General features: G+C 41.0%; 1 protein-coding gene and 1 long non-coding RNA gene across 5 annotated transcripts in view; one reads left to right on the forward strand and one right to left on the reverse strand.

Moving 5' to 3' along the window:
* The window catches only part of GATA6 (GATA binding protein 6), a 35078-nt gene extending 30883 nt beyond the window's left edge, over positions 1-4195 (forward strand). For all 4 annotated transcript variants that reach the window (XM_079982719.1, XM_079982722.1, XM_079982720.1 and 1 more), the window contains one exon: positions 2638-4195. In XM_079982719.1, the coding sequence (XP_079838845.1) occupies positions 2638-2811 (174 nt within the window). In that variant the 3' untranslated portion in view covers positions 2812-4195. The remainder of the gene's footprint in view (positions 1-2637) is intronic.
* A 2992-nt stretch (positions 4196-7187) lies between these two features.
* LOC307219508 lies at positions 7188-17654 on the reverse strand. Its single transcript, XR_013840454.1, has 2 exons — positions 17584-17654; positions 7188-7439 (listed from the first exon to the last, which is right to left on the reverse strand). It is a non-coding gene; the product is annotated as an uncharacterized lncRNA (long non-coding RNA).
* Between the last annotated feature and the right edge of the window lie 811 nt (positions 17655-18465).

Raw genomic sequence — 18465 nt, forward strand, 5'->3', positions numbered from 1 at the left:
ATGCTAGGAACCACAATATCCTTATAATATAGATATCTATAAAAGAAAACCATACCAAGCAAACATATTAAACATATAATTTGTGTAAACTGACACATCACATCTGTAAAAACTTGAAAGGTCATCCCCCCCCCAAAAAAAAGGTGGGAGGGAGAGAGAGAGAAGGTGTGTAAAGAAGAGTAAAAAAAGTGCATATTGGAAAAGGGAAATGAATCTAAAAAATTAAAATCACTATAACGTCCATATTAGATAGCATATCTCACCTGCCTCCAGCTCTCTTCTCCCATTTATATTTATACCACAAAAATTAGAACACATCTGAACCTAGTAATGAATTTAAAATATGAATACAAATAAATCCATGTATTATTGTGTATATAGAATAATATGCGACTGTGCCTCTGCTTGTTCCCCACTTGTTTTCAAAAAAACAAACCAGTGTTAACAAGGGACTCAGCTACATTGGCAAAGAAAAACGCTTTACATGCGTTGTTTATGCATTCTAACACTGTGACACCAGATGGTGCTGTGGAGTTCCGTTTTTGCTTACCCAATTTCTCATACAAAGTTTGCAACACGTTTAACTGAAACGCTTCTATGACATGTCTTTGAGAAGAAATAGCAGCTATGGGTACAACACAGAAGCAAATACCAAAAGGTTAACACAACAGAGCCTTTCCAAACTCCCTTCTTGCTGTAGTTAAACTTTGTTTTGAACCACCGTCATTGCCACTCACGTCTCCCTAACCTGGTGCCCTCTAGGTGTTTTGAACTACAACTCACAGCAGCCATGGGAGATGTAGGCTACAGAGCGCCAGGCTGCGTAAGGCCACACTAGGTGCATAATTCATTACAACAGCCTGCCTCTCCTTTCCCACTCCCGTTTCTTATCTCTTGTCCCAAGGCCAGCTTCTGGAATTCACACTGATATTATGTTTTGAATACCCACCGCCAGTTGTTATGTAGCCCAGACTCATTTTCTGTCACGCACAACCACACTCTGAGCTATGCACTGCGCCAGTGATAAAACCACTCACATGTTTTCTTGGGCCTAAAATAGGGTTTGATGTAGAATTGTGCTTTTAAAAAAAGTGGGAGGGAGGGAGGAAGGAAGGAAGGAAGGAAGGAAGCTCGAGGCTCATGCAGTATGGTTATAAAACAGATCTTAGCAATTTGGAACACCTTGCTATAATTCGTTATTGTGAAAAGAAAATCAAAAAGATTGGGATGACTGCAGCTTTTTAGGGATTCTTTTTTTAGCGACTACCCCTGGGGATCAATGCAGAAGCTGCAGCTAGTGCAAAGTGCCCCCTGGAGTGGCTGGGACAACCCAGTCAAATGGGCAGGGTACCAGTTGTTGTTGTTGTTGTTGTTGTTGTTGTTGTTAGAATGCTCATTGGAGCATCTGACTGAACATTTTGTTTGTTAGTCTGTTTAGTTAATTAACAACGTTCACATTAACAATAGAACAGATATAAATACAATTTAAGGCCCTTACAAATAACAACTGGTATAAAATTCACCACTTAAACAGGCTTTTTGAGAGTAAACATATTCAATAGGTGCCGTAAAGAGAGGAACGATTGTGTCTGTCTGATCTATAATGGGATGGGAGAAGGAGGGGGATTCTGAAGATTAGGTGCCACCACATTAGAAGTCTGATTCCTACATCATAGGGAACAGACTTCCTGTTGAAATGGTATCTACAGGGCACCTTTTCCTGCAGAGTACTGTGCTTGACTGTGTACATAAGGTACACCAGTGCTGAAGGAATTGCACTGCCTGCCTATTCACTACCAAGCCAAGTTTAAGGATTTCTTGTCTACTGATAAGACCCCATATGGCTTAGGACCAGGCTATCTAAGAGAGTGGCTCCTCCTTTATAGAACATCCCATTAACTGAGATTGTCCTCATTGGCCCCATCTAGTTACACTGTTCCTAGTGGAGATACATCTAATGGCCGCTCGAAGAAGGGCTTTTTCTGTGGTAGCCCCCCACAACTGTGAAATGAGCTTCCTTTAGAAATATTCCAGGCACATATGCTGCTGTTGCTTCACTAGTTGGTGAAAAGCTTCATACATATATCCTTCATGCCAGCTTTACTGACTATTTTGAGTTATGTTTTTTGCCTGGTTTGCATATTATGCTAAGCTAAACTATTGCTTAGCCGAAGAAACCTTGGTTATAGCTCACCTTTAGTGAGGAGGGAGCTTAACTATGAGCCCTATTTCAGACAATACTTTGGTTTAGTTCACCACATCATGTCAATGAAAAATACCAGGGGGAGCAAAGCGGTTGTGAGTTCCTCTCCAGGAATACTTATACAGTCCTGCTAAGCTATGGTTTGGTTTTGTGCGGCTTACTGCTATTTTATTGTACTGGTGTTATGGGGGGGGGGCTTTGGGGCCTTCTGTGTCCAGATCTAACCCAAAGACACTGAACTGATTCACTTCATGCATGTTTCACACCACTTCTTCAAACTGAATGATGTTCTCATCACTTCTCAGCCGAATGGGTGGATGGGTAGTAATTCCTGTGTTTGTGTCAGCAGTCCCCCAGCCTGGCCAGGCAAATTTGCTTTTCCTTGATAAATATGTGCTACTTTACAGCTTTTGCTTGCTTTCCTTCTGCTGCAGGCGGTTTCTTCAGTGATGTCCGGCCGGGGAGAGAATGCCAGCAGTCCCGAGACTAGCACACTCAAATATTCCGGCCAGGAAGGGCTGTATCCAGGCGTCAGCTTGACCTCCACTGCAGAAGTCACGGCCTCTGTGAGACAGGATTCCTCCTGGTGTGCCTTGGCTCTAGCATGAAGTGGCGATGAGTCAGTGGTGCTGGATCCATGCACTGGGCATCAGCCAGCCAGCAACACTTGTGTTTTTTGTTTTCGTTTGTTTTTTGTCCCAAGAAGCGGTGACTATGATGACAAGGACATTCCTTGCCAGTCATTTTTGTGCCTTGATTCTAGCGTGTGTGTGTGTGTGAGAAGGGGGGGTGTTTTTTTCCTTCTCATGGTCTCTGCTTGATTGCCCAGGTCCTCAGCTATGCAAGACAACCAAAGGAGTCCAAACCACTTCTCTTAGCTCAACAAAGAGTGCCCATCTGCACTGTTGCTACATCTTCACCACAGCCACCAGAGCCCCCTCGTGTATTTGTGGATTCTGTATTTTTTTCCCCCATTCCCACTCGACCAACATCCAAGATCTGATTGGTGTTGATATTATTGTAAGACAAAGTAGGCAAAGCTTGCATTATAGAGTAATACAGAAGAGCTAAGCAACAAGTGAGCATATATTGAACTTGATAGTTTGAGGCAATCTCCTCTTGCAGGTCAGTGTTTCAGCTAGTGCCTTCCACTCACGACACGCCCCCATTTCTGAGCAGCTTTTCCGAAGCAGACTTCCAATACAGCCTAATGAAGGAAAGAAACGCATTTTGGTACCCCCCCTTCTCCCATTAGAACTGGCTATTGAGAACTTTCGTTTCTAACATTTGCATTGTTGTTTTTAACATATACTGTGATGGAGGAGGACAGAGCGTCTATGTTGTGGCTGAACTGTATGTAGTCAGTCAGACTTTGTAAACAGGGTAGCATTCAGATTTTTTTCTCCCCCTTCCATATATACAATAATTTTGTTTTTTATATAAAAAGTGCAATTTGTCTTGCAGCAATCAGTGTTAAATCATCAGCATAAGATTTAACAACAGTTTTTATATGAATGAATGGAATGAATGTAAACATTTTAACTTAATGGTACGTAAATAATTTAAAAGAAAAAAGTTAACTAGGCATCCTTTTGTTGCAAGTTTTTTGTTTTTTTTTACTGTAACAGAAAACATTCTTCTGTGTTTCTGATTTATAAAGTACAAGTTTCAAGAACAAATGTTTTCTCAGGAAAAGAAATTGACCCTACCTGTCTATCTGGACATGAGCTTTTATATACACAGTCATCCCCACTATCTTGCCACGGAATAAACTATGTGCTAGAAGAATTATCAGTTGCAGTGAAACTTTACTACCTAATGGATAAAGTATGTAAATACTCCAACAAGATATTTAGGCATCTTTAAAATACTGGATGCAATCTGTATAATGTACCTGACCCATAGCTAGGTTGGTTTACATTTTTTTTAAAAGGGATGTCATGTGAAAAGTTTTCACCAGAGGTTTAATAATAAAAAGGTTATGTGTTTTTCTCTCTTTGTACAATGTGATTTCTCTTAAGTGTATCATACAGTATATTCAAGGAGCAGCTACATACAAGTTTAGAAAGGAATCAAAAGAGTATTCTTACTTCCACCATTCAGGCATACAAATAATCCTATCTCATCTCATTTATCCCTAGCCAGCAATGCCAATGTTAGGATGGTTTTTGAACCAGTATAAGCTATACCAGAGGCTGCAAACCTGCAGCACTCCACACATTGCTCTAGTCATCAGTGACCAATGCATTTGCTGGGAATGATGAGAATTGGAGGGCCAAAAAGAGATCTGGAGGGCCACAGGTTCTCGCAGAATCATAGAATTGTAGACCTGTAAAGGACCACAACTAATCATCTAAGTCCAACCCTCTGTTTTGCAGGAATCTTTTGCCCAATGTGAGCCTCGAACCCACAACCCTAAGATTGAGTCTCATGCCCTACACTCAGGGAGCCAGTCAATGGCACCTACCAGCTGAGATATCCCAGGTCATACTTTGGTTTTGAAGGGCAGGTTTCACCTTTTGACCCAGAATACCTGTTTTGTCAACTTCCCTTGCATGGATGTTTTTGGAGCTGATGGTTTTGGACTCCCATCTCCCATCAGCTGCAACCAGTGTGACCAATGGCCAGGGATAATGGGAATTGCAGTCCAGCAGCATCTGCAGTGGCTGATGGTTCCTCATTGCTGTCTGAAAGGATGCAAGGAAACCTGCTTATTCTAGACTGCAATACAAAACCCCGCTGAAAATAATGAAACTTGGGTAGGGTCAAACACCTTTTTTCTCATTGACATGTTCAGTGAATGTAATATCCAGCCTGTTGGCAGGACAAAAGTCTTCAGGGGCTTTTAAAAAGCTTGTTCTAATCTTTAGATTCACAGCATTTTTATCTCACCCCCATCACTTTTTATAGCACATTTCTAATTATCATAATTTTACACATAATGTACAACATGGCACTTTTGATCATGAAGGCAGACTGAAAAGCCAAAGTAGTAATAGAAGTAACTTCACAGTTAACCTGATCTTAAAGCTCATGATTTTGAAATTGTGGATTAGCTGTACTCACCAGTAAGCGGTGACTACTCAAACTTCCATTTTGGATTTCAAAATCAAGCACAAATAAAATGACATGACCTCTAGTACTCCCACTGGTCACACAAGGGATCAATCAAAACATTAGATAGCACACCAGCCATCTATTCAGTACTTAAGACAGAAGTGCCATGTCTACAACCCCACATACTGGATGCAAGGAGGTAAGTTGCCAACCTGATGTGGTGATCTGTGGTGCATAGATCCTAGCCAAAAGGATGAGCAATAATGGGGATTCTGATGCTGTACATAAATGACCCTTCTTGACATGACTCTAAATATGGCTATCTGAAATGTCTTGCTTGCTTTTCAGCCTTAATGCCTATGTATGGTTGCGGGAGGAGGGGATTTCCACAACTAAAATGTGTGCATGGTGAACTGGTTGCCATGTGCATAGGGTTGCCATGAGCACAAAATTGCCTGAATGCCCATGATGAGAAAAATCAACACCCAGCTTGATGGAAGGTTATGTAGACAATGTGTTGAACTACCTACACAATCTAAACAGGGAGAAAGTCTGCATGGATTGTCAGAATGCACCCAACCCCACTAATCATCTATGTTAGCCTTTGGAATATGTCAAGAAAGGGGGAAATCTTTTGAGGGGGGGAGCATTGCTTTCTACACAAAATCTAGGTCTTTGTGTTTCTATTTCTTCAGTGTCACCATGCGTAGAAGCTGAATTCTGGGGCTGGAGTCTCAGTAAAGCAGCTGATTGACTCATTAATTTCCTTAACAGATGCACTTTTTGATCTGTATCAAAGGGCAAATATGGGTAATAACAGGGAGTAATGAAATGACCTGTAATAAAAAAGGGGCTGATGCAATTATGGAATATTTTCTCCTTGCCACTCTCTTTTGCTGACTCTGTGGAAAACAATATTTCATACATGTATAGCATTGTCCTTAACATCTCTGAAATGCTTTTGAGATAGAGTCCATTGACCTGTTCATCTGAGATTGTTAGTGACTTGTAGTCACCTAGTCTGTTCTTGGCAATTTACCATTTGTCAGATGACCTGTCAACAATGTATTAACATGTGGACATTTCTTCTATGGAGTCAGGCCATTGGTCCAACTTGCCTAGTAAGTAACCAAAGTTCAGATGGCGACATTTCTATATGCAAAAGCTCCCTGCAGATCTCTCACACTAGGCATAGGGTTGGGACTGAGTGACCACAGGAACATTGAGGTGGGGAGTGTGCACACTAGTGCCTCTCTTCCTGCTTTTAAACTGTTGTGTGTTCAGGTGGAAACCCAAACATGTCTTCCTTCTGTCAGGCATCTTAATATTTTTGCGTGGCTCCTGATTGTGTGGCACCAGCAAAATACAATGCAAATTTGCATTTGACAGAAAGAGACTGGAAAAAGCTAGTCCATTATATATGGCCTTCCCCCTGTCTGAATCTTTCTTGCTTCCTAGCAAAACTGGGTTCATCCACCCACTTCCATATTAGACAACTGTTCACCTTGAGCCATTTCTCTCTTACCTTTGCAATAGTATCTCAGGCCACACGGGTTGGGTAGTCCATGTAATGTATCATTATTAACACTCTCTTAATATTTCTGTAATGGAATTTCAAGCTGCAAAAGCCACTCTACCCTTAAACCATTTTAATCTTCCATAAATGCCGCAATTGCAACTCTGGTGTAGTTACTGCCAGCTGTTTGGAAGAAGCACACTCATATTTGGTTCTTATTGATGACTGCCTAATTTTCCAGAGTGAGCAAGGTTGTCACAGCCAGTTCAATCCTATCTGCAGCACATAATGGTAAAGGTCCCAGGTGTAGTAGTGTGAGCCCTGTCCGTGTACGTGCATGTAAGATATGGGTTCATATGCATGTGTGTACAGACACACTAGCAGATCTAGTAACATGCTCTACAAAACCAGTTTCTTTTGAAGATTGATGGTCTCTTTGCAAAAACTTGTTTTGTTATACATTTCAGAAGTATTACAGAGGCAAAAAGCAAAAGCGATAAGCCTTCAAAGTGCTTTGGCTGAAACGGGGGTCGGGGGTGGACATCTGTCATGATTCTCTTCCCTCTTTTTCAACTTGTAGAAGCTGGGTTGATTTATTTATTTTACATTTTTCATCCACATGCATGCGGTACTTTCCTTCTGGACAGTGTTGTCTTAACAGCCCTACCAAAACAGCATGAACATGAGTGGAAGCAATTTCTTGACATACCACCTTTCTTCAATCTGCCAGTGTATCAGTACAAGGGAAATTGGAGTCTCTCTTTGATTCTAGGCTATGGTACCATTCAAGACAGAATGAACGGGACATGATAATAAGAAGCAATGAGAGGGGGTGTGGTGGGGCCTACTCCCACTCCCATTTCTCTGTCCCAGCTTATGCCAACCTAGCAGTTCGAAAGCACACTACTGCAAGTAGATAAATAGGTACCGCTGCAACGGGAAGGTAAATGGCGTTTCTGTGAGCTCTGGCTTCTGTCACTGTATTCCAAAAGCGGTTTAGTCATGCTGGCCACATGACCCAGAAAGTTGTCTGTGGACAAATGCCAGCTCCTTTGGCCTGAAGCAAGATGAGTGCTGCACCCCACAGTCACCTTTGACTGGACTTAACCATCCATAGGTCCTTTACCTTTAACTATTAGATATGTGGCAGAAGATCAGTGATACTCAGAAGATCAGTGAAATAAGCAGGCTTATTTTTAACAGTTTGGTCAAATTTATTTTCTTCCAAATGAGTCAAGCGGAATACTATTTCAGATCTAGTTTCTTTAATTGATGACATGCAGCAGCTTCCAGTTGAATTCAGAGTAACCACTTGCATGTCTCCCCAACTCAATAGCTCAAAAGAAACTTGCTAGGAATCTCACAGGATTACTGGAATCCTGAACAGATATGAACATGTTGGGTCACAACATTGAACTATAAGAATGAGAAAGAATTTGGTGGTGCCTTTGATGTATGTACGAATTGGGTAAAAAAAGTTTGCTAAAAGTAAAATTTATTTTTTGTGAGTTGGGAAAGGCAACTAGGAGTGTGTTGATCAAAACTGTAGATGGTCACCAAATGAAGAGGTATCAGGAATGTAAAGAATAATAAAAAAAGTTATGTATAATGGTCTTTTCCCCAACAAAGTCATTGCAGGAGTGACTTTGCAGAGGAGGTTCCTCTCTGTCTTCTCCTGCTTGCCCCCTGGACACCCTCATCCCATCTACTTGCTCTGCAGGTTCCCCCAATCCTCAGGAGCAGATTTGGAGTGGGGTTGGGGACATGGGGAGGAGAGGTTTTGTTGCATGAACAGAAGTCATTTTTTCCATGCAATGATTGCTGGGATTCAACCTAATGAATTAATTATCTCAGAAAGTGGAAATGAAATAAGGGCAAAGTTATCTACATTTGTGAAGAAACTTGGATGCAGCTTTTACTATTGACATTTCTAGGCTGTCCTTTATCCAAGCAGGCATGGCCAAACTTGGCCTTCCAGCTGTTTTGGGACTACAACTCCCGTCATCCCTAGCTAACAGGACCAGCGGTCAGGGATGATGGGAACTGTAGTCCCAAAACAGATGGAGGGCCAAGTTTGGCCATGCCTGACCTATGGAATTCTAGGTTGGTGAACATACAAAGTTTGTCAATGGAATCTCTTTCATCACAGTTAGCTAGGGGGAGATGAGATGCGGCTAGTTCTTATCAAGTTTTTTTGTTGAGAAAATGGTGAAACGGATGAGATATGGATGAGATATGCTGATGAGTCCTATCATGTGCTTACTGCTAGGTTTCAAGAAAGCAAACTCAAATCTGAAGTAACCTAATGTGTGAAGAAAGCCATAGGCTCAGAAACTGGAAAATCGTACCCTAAAAGAGCAACAAAACCCTCAGCAATTCCACTCGCTCATTAGGTTGCAGCCAACATGATACAATTCTAGTGAATAATACTCTCAACATTTTCAGCTGATTTTTCTCTTACCAGTCCTTCTGAAAATAATGCAAAGCAGTCTTTCTTAGCGTTGCTCTGAGATAGCATAAGTGGTGTGATATAAGGACTTTAAAACAACAACCCTTACCTTTTCCACTTGCCCTCCACCCCCAAATGCAAACAAAACATAAATTCTGTTGGGAAGCAGCAGGGCAAAGGTCTCTGGAGCCGTGTTTATTGCACAATGTTGGCCCAATAAAAGTGTACTTTGCCCAGGATTGACCAAAGCGCAAGTCAGACCCACGCGCTACATTTAAAGTCCTCCTCCCTTTTATTAGGATTTCTGATTTATTGGCCTGATTTGGTATGGAGTTTGGGCTTTATGGTGGGACACTGTACTACAACGCAGAAACTAAGGGGGCTAGCAGGGAGTGGTGGGAGAGCATGAAACTATAATTACAGAATGACAGGGTGAGCTTTATAGTTAAAGAATGTTGTGTTCTCTGCTAAAACCATGCAAAATTTGTTTCTCATAAAAGTGAAACAATTCTCCCATCGCTGTACCCAAAATTATCAGATGAAAGATGGATTTACTTATATACCATGTTAAAATTCTGAAGCAGATGGTACTTCTATAAGCAAAGCTGTCTCTAGAGCCAGTGTGGTGTAGTGGACTAGGACTTGGGTTCAAATCCTCACTGGCTAATATTTGTTTTTTTATATATATAAATATTTATTGAGATTTTTTAAATACAAAAATGCAAAAATAATAAGCAATATAACATGTATCATAACATCTTTTCAAAGATTCTTTGGACTCCCTCACGTCTCTCGCTCCCACTTGCATCATTATAAAACTTTTTCCAGCAATTTATCAACTTGTTTACATTCTTGAGTCTCATTCATTTAATTTAGTCTAATAATTCTCCAAAAAATTTATATTTTCCTCAATCTCATTTATCATCCAGATTACATCTAGTTTAGTGGTGCTCAATTCTTTATGATCTGGCATCCTTCTTAACATTCAACCAAATTACAGTGTTTTTGTAAATAAATCCTAAATTTCTTCCAGTCTTCTTCAACCCTCTCCTCTCCCAGGTCTCGGATTCTGCCGGTCATCTCAGCCAATTCCATATAGTCTATCAGTTGCATCTGCCATTCTTCCAGCGTGGGTAAATCTTGGGTTTTCCAGTGCTTAGCGATGAGTATCCTTGCTGCCGTTGTTGCATACAGGAAAAAAGTTCTGTCCTTCTTTATCACCCTCTGGCCGACAATACCCAAGAGGAAGGCCTCTGGTTTCTTAGGGAAAGTATACTTAAATACCTTTTTCAACTCATTATATATCATTTCCCAGAAGGCCTTCACTCTAGGGCACGTCCACCAGAGGTGAAAGAATGTTCCTTCATTTCCTTTACATTTCCAGCATTTGTTATCAGACAAATGGTATATTTTGGCAAGTTTAACTGGGGTCATGTACCATCTATATATCATTTTCATTACATTTTCCTTCAAAGCATTACATGCAGTGAAGTTCAACCCAGTGGTCCACAACCTTTCCCAGTCCTCAAACATAATGTTATACCCAATATCCTGTGCCCACTTTATCATAGCCGATTTAACCATTTCATCTTGTGTGTTCCATTTTAACAGCAAGTTATACATTCTTGAAAGTACCTTGGTCTTAGGTTCTAACAATTCTGTTTCCAATTTAGATTTCTCCACCTGGAACCCTAACTTTTTGTCATTTTTAAAGACTTCTTTAATCTGAGCGTAGTGTAGCCAGTCTCGCACTTTATCCTTCATTTTCTCCAAACTCTGCAATTTCCAATTGTCTCCATCTTTTTCTAGTATTTCCCCATATTTTGGCCATTTGGCCTCCATATTGGGTCTTTTTCGGGCCTTAGCTTCCAGAGGTGATAGCCACCTTGGAGTTTTATTTTCCAATAAGTCTTTATATTTTGTCCAGACATTAAACACTGCTTTTCTGACAATATGGTTCTTAAAGGCCTTATTGATCTTAACCTTGTCATACCATAAGTATGCATGCCAACCAAAAGCATTGTTGAAACCTTCCAGATCCAGTACGTCAGTTTCTTCTAGAAGTAGCCAGTCTTTTAGCCAGCAGAAAGCTGCGGCCTCATAGTACAACTTTAAGTCCGGCAGGGCAAAGCCCCCTCTTTCTTTCGCATCAGTTAGTATCTTAAACTTAATTCTGGGCTTTTTGCCCTGCCAGACAAACTTAGATATATCTCTCTGCCACTTCCGGAAGCACTCTGTCTTGTCCACAATCTGTAGTGTTTGGAACAAAAACAACATTTTTGGCAATACATTCATCTTGATAGTAGCAATTCGGCCTAACAAAGAAAGTTTCAATTTTGTCCAACTGTCTAAGTCTCTCTTAATTTCTGACCAACATTTTTCATAATTATCCTTAAATAGACTCAGATTTTTTGCTGTTATATTTACCCCTAGGTACTTTACTTTTTTAACCATATTTAATTCTGTCTCTCTCTGAAACCGTTCTGACTCTGTATCTGACAAATTTTTTCCCAATACCTTGGTTTTCTGTTTATTTAGTTTAAATCCCGCCACCCGACCAAAGTCTTGGATTAATTGTAGTACTCTTTTCGTACTAGATTCTGGCTCCTGCAGGGTCAAAACTAGGTCATCTGCAAAAACTTTGAGTTTATATTGTTTCGCTCCGACCTGAATTCCTTCCACCAGCCGGTCCCCTCTAATCATATTCAGGAGCACTTCCAGAACCAAAATAAATAGCAAAGGGGAAATAGGACAGCCTTGTTGTGTTCCCTTTTCAATTTTAAACTCTTCTGTGACCACATTGTTAACTATCAATTTAGCCTTTTGTTCTGAATATATTGCATCAATCCCATTCTCAAAACCCCGTCCCACTCCCATTTCTTTTAAATTTCCCTTCATAAATTTCCAGGAGATATTGTCAAAGGCCTTCTCCGTGTCTATAAAGATTAACACTGCTTTTGTATTTATGTCTGTTTGCAAAAGTTCCAAAATGTCAATAATGTTCCTTGTGTTAGCAAACAAGTGTCTACCTGGGAGAAAGCCCGCCTGGTCCTTATGAATTACTTCGTTTAAAACTTTTTTAAGTCTACTTGCCAGAATATCTGCAAATATTTTGTAATCCACATTTAAAAGAGAGATGGGACGATAGTTCTTAAGTTGTGTCTTTTCAGCTTCCGATTTTGGTATCAATGTGATGAAGGCTTCTTTCCACGATTCTGGCGCCCTCCTTCCCTCCATAATTTCATTGCTAACCTCCATCAATGGTTGTATCAGATAGTCTTTTAATGTCTTATAATACTTGGAGGTCAGCCCATCTGGTCCTGGAGATTTGCCCAGTTTCATATTCTGAATGGCTTGTTCAATCTCTTGTCGTGTTATTTTGCAGTTCAGGATTGATCTATTTTCTTGTGACAATTTTGATAATCCATTTTTTTCCAAAAATTGTTTAATTTCAATCTCATCTTGCGGCCCTTGGGTATATAATTTTTTGAAGTATCTCTGGAAGCACTTTCTAATATCCACAGGGTTCTGAATGTTTCTTCCTTCAATCTCTAAATTTGTAACTGTATTTAATTTTGGTCTCCTCTTCAACTGCCAAGCTAGCAGTTTTCCACATTTATTCGCCGATTCAAAAGTTTTTTGTTTCATTAATTTAATCTTCCACTCTATTTCCTGGTTTATCAATTTAGAATATTGTGCTTGATGAAGTTTAATTTCTCTCAACATTGGCTGTGACTTCGGATTTAATCTTAGCTTCTTTTCTAATTCTTTAATTTTCTCCAAGATTTTATCTTTCCTCTCATTTTGTGTCCTTTTCTTTACAGCATTCTGTTGTATCAAGAACCCCCTCATCACTGCCTTGCTTGCATCCCAGATAGTTCTTTTTTCCACCGTAGTGTTCATGTTTATCTCAAAATAATCCTTTAGAGCTTTTTGGGCCTTCTTGATAACCTCCTGATCTCTAAACAGATTGTCATTCATCTTCCATCTAAAGGAGCCGGTTGGTATTAGTGTCATGTCCAACTTTACTGCATTATGGTCGGAGCAGGTCTTTGAGCAGATTTCCACCTTTTTAACCTTGGATGCCAGACCTCTAGATATCCATATTTGGTCGATTCTTGTCCAGGTCAGTTGGGCCTCAGAGAAAAATGTTCCCTCTCTTCCCAAGGGGTTCTTTATCCTCCAGATATCAATCAAATCCATATTGTCTGTCATTTCGAAAAAGGTCTTTGGTAGTCTGCCATCTTTTGTAACATTTTGGCTTTGTGACTTATCCATGTTGGTTGATACGACCCCGTCAAAATGATGATCTCCCATCAAAATGATGTTGTTATAGTCCAGATAGTCCAGCAACTTCTTATAAAATTCCGATTTCCCCTCATTTGGCGCATAGATTCCTAATATCAAAAGTTTCTCTCCTTGATGTTGTATCTCAATTGCCAAAATTCTTCCATGTTCATCTTTAAATAGGAATTTGGGTGACAGGCTCTCTTTTGCATAGATGACCACACCTCTCTTCTTTACTCTGTCCGAAGATATAAATTCCTGGCCCAGTCTTTTGTTTATTAGCACTTTTCTATGGAGCCTAGTCACATGTGTTTCTTGCAGGCAAATGATGTCCAATTGTTCTTTTTTTAATATATGAAATATTTTCCTCCTTTTTCCCGGAATATTACAGCCATTTATATTCCAGCTCAGAAGTTGCAGAGACATCCTGAAATAATCTAGTTATTTTTCCAGGGGTGGTATCTTGTTCGCTAAGTCTTCAGGTTCCAAGGGTGCCGTACCGCCGGTGCTCCAGGCCCAAAAGGTAGTTCAATTCCTTTTTGAAGGTCCTCTCCGTATGTGGTCAGAAATTTGTCTCTATCTTCCAGTGTTCTAATTTTAACCTTCTTCCCTCTGAAGGTAAAAGATAATCCTTGGGGGAATTCCCACCTAAAGATAATTGAGTTGCTCCTAAGCAATTTAACCAATTCAAGGTAGGCAGATCTAAGGTCCAACAGTTGTTTAGGGATATCTTTATAAAACTCAATTCTTCTATCCAAAATGTCCAGTGACTTTCCGTAATGTAAGCCCAAAATCTTATCCCTTTCCTCCTTTGATCTCAATATTATCAAACAGTCTCTGGGCTTTTCTTTCTTTACAAGTCTTCCAAGCCTGAAAGCAGACACAATTTTAAAGTCCTTTTCCTCTAAATTCCAGAACTTGGAAAATTCTTTAGTCAGAAACTCAGCTAGATTGCCTTCTTCCACTTCTGGTATTGACCTTATCCTTAAATTACTCTCCTGGTTCCGCAGTTCTATCATAGATAGATAAGTCTGATGTTCACCTACTTGTTTGCAGAGTGGTCTTACCTCTTGTTCAAAATTTTCTAATTTTTTACTAGTGTCCTCAGCCAGTTTCCGATTTTCTTTCGTGGCCTCCGTCAACTGCCCAATTGCCTGTGCGTTCTGTGATACTTGTCCAGTTAATCTATTTAGACTTTCTGTATTTTGATCAATTTTGGCTGATTGTTCATCAACTTTCTTGTCCAGAGATTCCCCTCTCTTGTCCAGAGATTCCAATTTTTCATAGATTTTCTCTAGAATAGAAGCAGTTGCTCCTGAGGCCATAACTTCCAATTGTAACTGTTCAGTTTCTCCCTCTCCTGCCCTTGGCAGAGCAGCAGCTTCTTCCTCTAAAGGCAAAGTGGGTACAGATGATCTACGTGCCTGCGAGACTGAGGTTAGAGTTGTCAAGATTGTTTGTCTAGTTCTTCCCCTCCTTCTTGCGCCACTCATTCCAAAGTTATCTAAAAGTCAAGGTCAAGCTGAGTTGTTCCCATGAGAAAGCAGCGGCCCAGAGGAAAACAGTCAAACAGGAGGTCGGGGAAAAGGAAAGTAAAGTAATGTCACTGCTGTAAATCCCAAATCCTCTAGGGGGAGCTTGAAATGTCTCAAGGGAAGAATCCAATTCTAATAAATTTACTAGAATCAAATTTAATGTCCAAGGACCTTCAATAGCAGATTTTAAGCAGAGTTGGTATTAACAGCCACATTGTATCAGACAGTGCATACTGGTACTTCAATTGATGTTTCAAAGTAGCAAGTCCAAACCCCCTCAGATTGTTGCAAGTTCTAATACACAATAGCCAGATCCGCAGAACTGACAGCTCAAGTTGCTCAGGCAGCTCCAGCACCTGGGTTTCTCATCCAAATTGTAATTCCAATAGAAGAAAGGTATCACAGTACAAGTAAAAATCAGATAATCAAATACTTAAAGTCCTTATTTTGTTTAAGAAAAAGTTCACTGGGTGCTCAAATCAATTAGGCTAAAGATTCTTTTTAAGCCTCCACTCCTCCAGCTCTTTGCTTTGAAGTTCAGTGACAGCGGAAGACGGACTTCCTGTTTTTGTGTCGCTCCGCTTTCAGCCAAATTCAATAATTTAGTCTCAAATTATTTAAAGTCCTTCTTTACTCACGGGTTGTTGCTTTCCCGAGTCCAAAATTTCCAGGAAAAAAGGTCAGCGCTCACCGGCAGCAGCAGCGCGGCTTCACTCCATAGATTGCGAAACGACTCACAGCGCCGCTACCCCCTCCACGTTCCGGAGCCCTTTACGGGGTTCCTTCAGCGTTTCGGGAGCCACTTCTGGCGCCTGCCGAGTCTCAAGACCACAGGCTCTTGCTGCCTGTGGGTTTCCGATGTGGGTCTCCGCTTCGCCGTAGCGGACGACCCAGTTTCCACGGAGCTTCCCCTTCACAGAAGTAAAGGGGCCGCCATTACCGTTCGCGCCGCCTCCGGAAGTTTCCTCACTGGCTGATATTTGGCCAGTCACTGCCTCTTAGCCTAATCTACCTCACAGAATTATTGTGGGGTTTAAATCAGGAGGGGGGGGGGAAGAATCGTGTCCGCCTACCTTAAGCTCAGTATAGACTGCTCTGTAAGATCCTTCCCATTGTCAAATACTGTTGTGACTTTTGCAGCCTTTGACCATATTTTTCAGTTTGTTTCATAGTGCCTTTGATGAGAACATACAAAGAAACTGGATCAAACCAATGGCCTGTCTAGTCCAGTATCCTGTTCTCACAATGGCCAACCAAATGACCATGGGAAACCAGGGAGCACAACATGAGGACAAGAGCCCTCTTTCTTCCTGTGGTTTCCAGCAACTGATATTCAGAAGCATTGCTGCCCCCAACTGTGGAGGTAGAACATACCTATCATGCCTAGTAGCCACTGATAGGCCCACACATCCATGAATTTGTCTAATCCTATTTTAAAACAATCAGAGTTGGTGGCCGTAACTGTGTCCTGGGGGAACGAGTTCCATAGTTTAACTAGGTGCTGTCCTGTCTTTTATCTGTCCTTAATCTTCCAACCTTCAGCGTCATTGGATGCCTGCAAGTTCTAGTGTCATGAAAGACGGAGAAAATCTTTTCTCTATCCCCTTTCTCCATGCCATACATAATTTTATAACTTGGTAACTTGTTATAGTTCATTGTAATTAAACCTGTAAACCATATTGGTCTTGATTTTTCCAATTTCCAGTTGCAATTGCTTAAGGTAACCTTTAGGGCCCCGGTTTACATTTTGTGTTTACTTTTTGTGATTGTTCAACGTTCAGGCAAGCTTGCTAGGCTGCACAGCAAGAAATATCCGTTAATCTGGAAACATAATTAATTATGGGAGTGGAAATGGCAGGTTCTCCCAGTCCCTGGAATGGATCTGCTGGAGAGGGTGGGGTGGGTGGAGCAGAAGGCTGGACTCTGCCACTTAAATTGTTGCTTAGAGCCTTTCCATGCCAGTAGGGAATACACAGCAAGAGCAGCTCTTAATTATGTCTACAACTAAGGAAGCAAGCAATGCTTAGCATAATGCCTGTTCAGGAATTCACTGCAAGGAAATGAGTTTCTTTCCAACCAGAAACACACTGTCCCACAACCTAGTCTACAAGTGGGGGATTGAATCAGCTCCGGATGTGGCACCAAATGGGCCAGATGTTTCTGGGATATATTCTAGGAAGTGAGTGGTGGAATGATGTGAACATGCCCTTCGTTTATCCCACAAATGAGGATTAAAACTGTTGTCTTGACATATTCTGTTTTTTCAGAAGAGTTTGAAATATGTTTTTGGAGTTAAATTTAACAAAACCAGTGTTTTTTAAAAAATGTTTTCTCTTCCTTTTATTTTTTGGACACTCAAATTACAATTCCGTTCTTCATGTTTTGAAACTATTTACTGCTTGTAGGCTTAAAAGAAAGGCAGTAGGTGCTTGTAACTGACAAATGCTTTCTTTGGTTGTACATGTACGCTTTCTCGTAATTAAGAAAGGAAGCCAGACTTCCTTCTTCTCAAGCCGTGCCAGACATAAAGTCTCACATTGCCAGACTCTTGCAGTCTTCAGTATTCCTGTTACGTCTCTTCTCATAGATCCATATCTCGATAATCTGGGGATGAGAAGATAAAGGTAAGGGAGCTTCACCCATGAAAACATCCATCCACTGTGAAGTATGCTTAGGCCCTGAAGCTATTTCCCAAAAGATCAGTATGCTGATTTGTTGAACATTTGCATTCCACATGGGACTGTGCCAATCTCCATGCTCAGTGCCTACGACTGGCACACCAGTGTGGATGGCACAGCAACAGCTGCTTCAAAACAGGGATGGTAGTTAACACCTCTTTCCTACCCTAGTTAATAGGTCTTCCCTGGAGATACTGTAAGATGCTACTCACACCTCTTCCAACCCCACCTCATGTCAGGTTTGGCATATCTTCTGCTGCTGGGAGTAACATATGGAAGTACTCTGAAGCCACTAGCTGTCCAGGATCCATTTTGATTCATTTGTGGTGATGGGCTGGCTTTTAAAAGTTGCTCGTGGGATACATGCATATAAGAACAGTTATATCAAAACGGAATATAAACATATGGATCAAAAGCAGGGATGAGCAACCTATGGCACTCCAGAAAGAGTTGAGGGATGACGGTTCCTTAAACCCATGACTATTTGACACGCTGGCTTATGAGTTGTGGCGACCTGGGGTCTAAGAACATCTGGAGGGTCACAGGTTTCCCCACATTTATGTTCCATGTAGGGACACGGGTGGCACTGTGGGTTAAACCACAGAGCCTAGGACTTGCCGATCAGAAGGTCGGCAGATCGAATCCGCCTGACGGGGTGAGCTCCTGTTGTTCGGTCCCTGCTCCTGCCAACCTAGCAGTTCGAAAGCACGTCAAAGTGCAAGTAAATAAATAGGTACCGC

Source organism: Podarcis cretensis, assembly GCF_951804945.1.
Source record: "Podarcis cretensis genome assembly, chromosome: 7".
Taxonomy (NCBI): domain Eukaryota; kingdom Metazoa; phylum Chordata; class Lepidosauria; order Squamata; family Lacertidae; genus Podarcis; species Podarcis cretensis.